This window comes from Bombina bombina, chromosome 3, assembly GCF_027579735.1.
Source record: "Bombina bombina isolate aBomBom1 chromosome 3, aBomBom1.pri, whole genome shotgun sequence".
Classification (NCBI taxonomy): domain Eukaryota; kingdom Metazoa; phylum Chordata; class Amphibia; order Anura; family Bombinatoridae; genus Bombina; species Bombina bombina.
This window is the reverse complement of record NC_069501.1, coordinates 699,274,456-699,280,455: the sequence shown is the minus strand read 5'-3', so window position 1 is coordinate 699,280,455 and position 6,000 is coordinate 699,274,456. Positions and strand designations below refer to the sequence as shown.

The following is a 6,000-nucleotide window of genomic DNA, read 5'->3' as shown; positions in this document are numbered from 1 at the left end:
TAAGCTTTCCTTAGATAAGATTCAAGTTTCCTATCTAAAGGATCTTTAAAAGAAGTACTATCTTCAGTAGGAATAGTAGTACGTTTAGCAAGAGTAGAGATAGCCCCATCAACTTTGGGGATCTTTTCCCAAAACTCCAATCTAACTTCTGGCAAAGGATAGAATTTTTTAAACCTTGAAGAAGGAATAAAAGAAGTACCAGGCTTATTCCATTCCTTAGAAATCATATCAGAAATATCATCTGGAACTGGAAAAACCTGTGGAATAACCACAGGAGGTTTATAAACAGAATTTAAACGTTTACTAGTTTTAATATCAAGAGGACTAGTTTCCTCCATATCCAATGTAATCAACACTTCTTTTAACAAAGAACAATTTAAATAAATAAGAGGATTTATCAGTGTCAATATCTGAGGCAGGATCTTCTGAATCAGATAGATCCTCATCAGAGAAGGATAATTCAGTATGTTGCTGGTCATTTGAAATTTCATAAACCTTATGAGAAGTGTTAAAAGACCTTTTACGTTTATTAGAAGGCGGAATGGCAGACAAAGCCTTCTGAATAGAATCAGAAATAAATTCTTTTAAATTTACAGGTATATCTTGTGCATTAGATGTTGAGGGAACAGCAACAAGTAATGAACTACTACTGATGACATTGTCTGCATGTAAAAGTTTATCATGACAACTATTACAAACCACAGCTGGAGGTATAATCACAAGTTTACAACAAATGCACTTAGCTTTGGTAGAACTGTTATCAGGCCGCAGGGATCCAACAGTGAATTCTGAGACAGCATCAGATTGAGACATCTTGCAAATGTAAGAGAAAAAAACAACATATAAAGCAAAATTATCAATTTCCTTATATGGCAGTTTCAGGAATGGGAAAAAATGCAAACAGAATAGTCCTCTGACATAGAAAAAGGCAAGAGGCAAATCGGAATGGGGTCTAAAATAATGAAAATATTTGGCGCCAAGTATGACGCACAACAAACAGAAAAATATTTTTTGGCGCCAAAAATGTCCGGAAATGACACTCGCGTCATAGATGACGCAACATTGTGAAAGGACCCGGTGTCAACTAAGACGCCGGAAATGACGAATTTGCGTCAACGAACGTAACTTTGCGCCAAAAATGACGCAATAAACTTTAGCATTTAGCCTAATTCTGCCCGCGAATTCGAAAAATGACAGTCAATTGAAAAAAAGACTACACCCCAGGTAAGAAATAAATTTCTAAAAAATGCATGTCCCAGATATGAAACGGACAGTCTGCAAAAGGAAATACTGAAACCTGAATCATGGCAAATATAAGTACAAAACATATATTAGAACTTTATATAAATACATAAAGTGCCAAACCATAGCTGAGAGTGTCTTAAGTAATGAAAATATACTTACCTGAAGACACCCATCCACATATAGCAGATAGCCAAACCAGTACTGAAACAGTTATCAGTAGAGGTAATGGAATATGAGAGTATATATCGTCGATCTGAAAAGGAAGGTAGGAGATGAATCTCTACGACCGATAACAGAGAACCTATGAAATAGATCCCCGTGAGGAAAACCATTGCATTCAATAGGTGATACTCCCTTCACATCCCTCTGACATTCGCTGTACTCTGAGAGGAATCGGGCTTCAAAATGCTGAGAAGCGCATGTCAACGTAGAAATCTTAGCACAGACTTACTTCACCACCTCCATAGGAGGCAAAGTTTGTAAAACTGAATTGTGGGTGTGTTGAGGGGTGTATTTATAGGCATTTTGAGGTTTGGGAAACTTTGCCCCTCCTGGTAGGATTGTATATCCCATACGTCACTAGCTCATGGACTCTTGCAAATTACATGAAAAAAAAAAAATAAAAAAAAAAAATAATATATATATATATATATATATATATATATATATATATATATATATATACACACACACACACATATACATATATACATACACATACATACATATAGACACACATACATACACACACATACATACACATATATACACCCACCCACACCCCCCACCCAATTAGTTTAGAAACCAGTGTGGCAATATTATCTATACAACAAGAGAAATGACAACAAAAACAACAACACTGGGATGAATTATACAAGGGTGTTGTGGGATTTATTTTCCCCATTATTGTGTTTGGAGTTTTTTGTTTTTTATTTACATAGAGGTAAAGCAAATTTTACAACCCCAGTTCCTCTTTAATGCAGCAGAAACTGCTTGCTAATTGTTATGTATAACATTGGAAAACATTCCTTTAAATAGTGTCCATAAGATGCCATACTTATATATAAAAAAAAGTTTGTTAAAGATGCATATTTTATAGTTTTAGGCTTATGTATGTCATTGGCTGTGTAAGAAACAAATTAAACATCAATGCTACTTGTGCACTAGTCCAGTTTTTCAGCTTGAAGACACTGCAGTTTTCTGACAAAGCCGAGCAAGTAATCCAGCCATTTGCAAGAGAGAGTTGACCCCTTCTGCTACTTTCATATGCGTATAACCAATTTCCTAGATAAAAAATATATATATATTTAAACTGCAAGTATAAAATTAACAGTATAAATTAGACCTTGTACATGCGTATCTACTCCAGCGTCAGCAACTGGATAATATATACTAAGTGAAAAGTGTTCTTTTATCTGTTAATAAACAGTTGCTAATATAAAAACTGGAGTTCCCATGGAACTGGATCAGAGTTCTCCACATACAATTGCATTATAAAGGAGCCAGGTGGGGGTAGTGCAATACTTTGCAATATTATAACATTTTCTGTTATTTATAAATATTAAATAAATGGACAGAAAACCCCAAAGTTAACTTTCATGTTTTTGATAGAACATTTCAATTTTAAACAACTTTCCAATTTACTTCTAATATCACATTTACTTAATTCTCTTGTTATCCTTTGCTGAAGGAACAGCATTGCATTACTGGCAGCTAGCTGAAAACATAGTTAACATGAAGTATAGTTAGCCAATCACAAGAGACAAATGTGTGCAGGCACCAATCAGCAGCAGCTCCCACTAGTGTAGGATATGTGCGTATTATTTTGCAACAAGGGATACTAAGAGAACGAAGCACATTTGAAAATAGAAGTGAATTTAAAAGTTTCTTAAAATGACCTGCTCTATCTGAATCATGCACATTTAATTTTGACTTTCCTATTCATTTAAGCTATCCGGAGCACAAATCAATTTTTAGAACTTAACATAAATTGAGTTCATTATAATTTGTGCAACAGACATTGAAAAAAGTTAACAAGCATTCCTAGATAAACCTTTCAGCAAAGGCTAACAAGAGAAGGAAGCACATTAAATAATAGAAGTAAATTGGAAATTTGTTTCAAACTGTATTATCTATCTGAATCATGAAAAAAAAATTTAGGTTTCATGTCCCGTTAATTATTATTTTTTTAACTACTAGGAGTAGCATGTTAATCTAGGAACAGTTTAAAAAGAAAAAACTATATATTAATAAAGGAACATGTAAGTCAAAATGAAACTTTCATGATTCAGATAGAACGTAATTATAAAAATAAAAAACAGAATTTATGTTTACCTGATAAATTACTTTCTCCAACGGTGTGTCCGGTCCACGGCGTCATCCTTACTTGTGGGATATTCTCTTCCCCAACAGGAAATGGCAAAGAGCCCAGCAAAGCTGGTCACATGATCCCTCCTAGGCTCCGCCTACCCCAGTCATTCGACCGACGTTAAGGAGGAATATTTGCATAGGAGAAACCATATGTTACCGTGGTGACTGTAGTTAAAGAAAATAAATTATCAGACCTGATTAAAAAAACCAGGGCGGGCCGTGGACCGGACACACCGTTGGAGAAAGTAATTTATCAGGTAAACATAAATTCTGTTTTCTCCAACATAGGTGTGTCCGGTCCACGGCGTCATCCTTACTTGTGGGAACCAATACCAAAGCTTTAGGACACGGATGAAGGGAGGGAGCAAATCAGGTCACCTAAATGGAAGGCACCACGGCTTGCAAAACCTTTCTCCCAAAAATAGCCTCAGAAGAAGCAAAAGTATCAAATTTGTAAAATTTAGAAAAAGTGTGCAGTGAAGACCAAGTCGCTGCCTTACATATCTGATCAACAGAAGCCTCGTTCTTGAAGGCCCATGTGGAAGCCACAGCCCTAGTGGAGTGAGCTGTGATTCTTTCAGGAGGCTGCCGTCCGGCAGTCTCATAAGCCAATCGGATAATGCTTTTAATCCAGAAGGAGAGAGAGGTAGAAGTTGCTTTTTGACCTCTCCGTTTACCAGAATAAACAACAAACAAAGACAAAGTTTGTCTGAAATCCTTAGTAGCTGCTAAGTAAAATTTGAGAGCACGAACTACATCCGAGTTGTGCAACAAACGTTCCTTCTTTGAAACTGGATTAGGACACAAAGAAGGCACAACTATCTCCTGGTTAATGTTTTTGTTAGAAATAACTTTTGGAAGAAAACCAGGTTTAGTACGCAAAACCACCTTATCTGCATGGAACACCAGATAAGGAGAAGAACACTGCAGAGCAGATAATTCTGAAACTCTTCTAGCAGAAGAAATTGCAACCAAAAACAAAACTTTCCAAGATAATAACTTAATATCAACGGAATGTAAGGGTTCAAACGGAACCCCCTGAAGAACTGAAAGAACTAGGTTGAGACTCCAAGGAGGAGTCAAAATTTTGTAAACAGGCTTGATTCTAACCAGAGCCTGAACAAAGGCTAGAACATCTGGCACAGCTGCCAGCTTTTTGTGAAGTAACACAGACAAGGCAGAAATCTGTCCCATCAAGGAACTTGCAGATAATCCTTTTTCCAATCCTTTTGAAGGAAGGATAGACTCTTAGGAATCTTAACCTTGTCCCAAGGGAATCCTTAAAAGTATTGCACACCAAATTTGGAAGCTTTAACCCTTAAAATAACGGAACCGGAGCCGTTTTTATATTTAACCCCTTTACAGTCCCTGGAATCTGCTTTGCTGAGACCCAACCAAGCCCAAAGGGGAATACGATACCAAATGATGCCTTCAGAAAGACTTTTCTATGTATCAGAGCTCCACACACATGCAGCTGCATGCCATGCTGTCCTCAAAAACAAGTGCGCCATACCGGCGCGAAAATGAGGCTCTGACTATGATTAGGGAAAGCCCCTAAAGAATAAGGTGTCAAAAACAGTGCCTGCCGATATAATCATATCAAAATACCCAGAATAAATGATTCCTCAAGGCTAAATATGTGTTAATAATGAATCGATTGAGCCCAGAAAAAGTCTACAGTCTTAATAAGCCCTTGTGAAGCCCTTATTTACTATCTTAATAAACATGGCTTACCGGATCCCATAGGGAAAATGACAGCTTCCAGCATTACATCGTCTTGTTAGAATGTGTCATACCTCAAGCAGTAAGAGACTGCACACTGTTCCCCCAACTGAAGTTAATTGCTCTCAACAGTCCTGTGTGGAACAGCCATGGATTTTAGTTACGGTGCTAAAATCATTTTCCTCATACAAACAGAAATCTTCATCTCTTTTCTGTTTCTGAGTAAATAGTACATACCAGCACTATTTTAAAATAACAAACTCTTGATTGAATAATAAAAACTACAGTTAAACACTAAAAAACTCTAAGCCATCTCCGTGGAGATGTTGCCTGTACAACGGCAAAGAGAATGACTGGGGTAGGCGGAGCCTAGGAGGGATCATGTGACCAGCTTTGCTGGGCTCTTTGCCATTTCCTGTTGGGGAAGAGAATATCCCACAAGTAAGGATGACGCCGTGGACCGGACACACCTATGTTGGAGAAAACTCAGTTTACTTTGTTCTCTTGGTATGCTTGGCACCTTTCAATGAGAACATACCTAGGGAGGTTCAGGAGCATGCACAGGCCTTGTACACTGTAGAGCAGCTGTGTTTGCAACAATGTAAAAAATTGTTACAAGCACTGGGGTCGATCACAATCCTTTAGAAAAACATCTAAAGATTT

General features: G+C 37.2%; 1 protein-coding gene across 1 annotated transcript in view; it reads right to left on the bottom strand.

Moving 5' to 3' along the window:
• Positions 1-2,110: 2,110 nt before the first annotated feature.
• RFC2 (replication factor C subunit 2) overlaps positions 2,111-6,000 on the bottom strand; it is a 58,471-nt gene continuing 54,581 nt past the window's right edge. Inside the window, exon 11 of the mRNA XM_053707492.1 lies at positions 2,111-2,529. Within this exon, the coding sequence (XP_053563467.1) occupies positions 2,422-2,529 (108 nt within the window). The 3' untranslated portion in view covers positions 2,111-2,421. The remainder of the gene's footprint in view (positions 2,530-6,000) is intronic.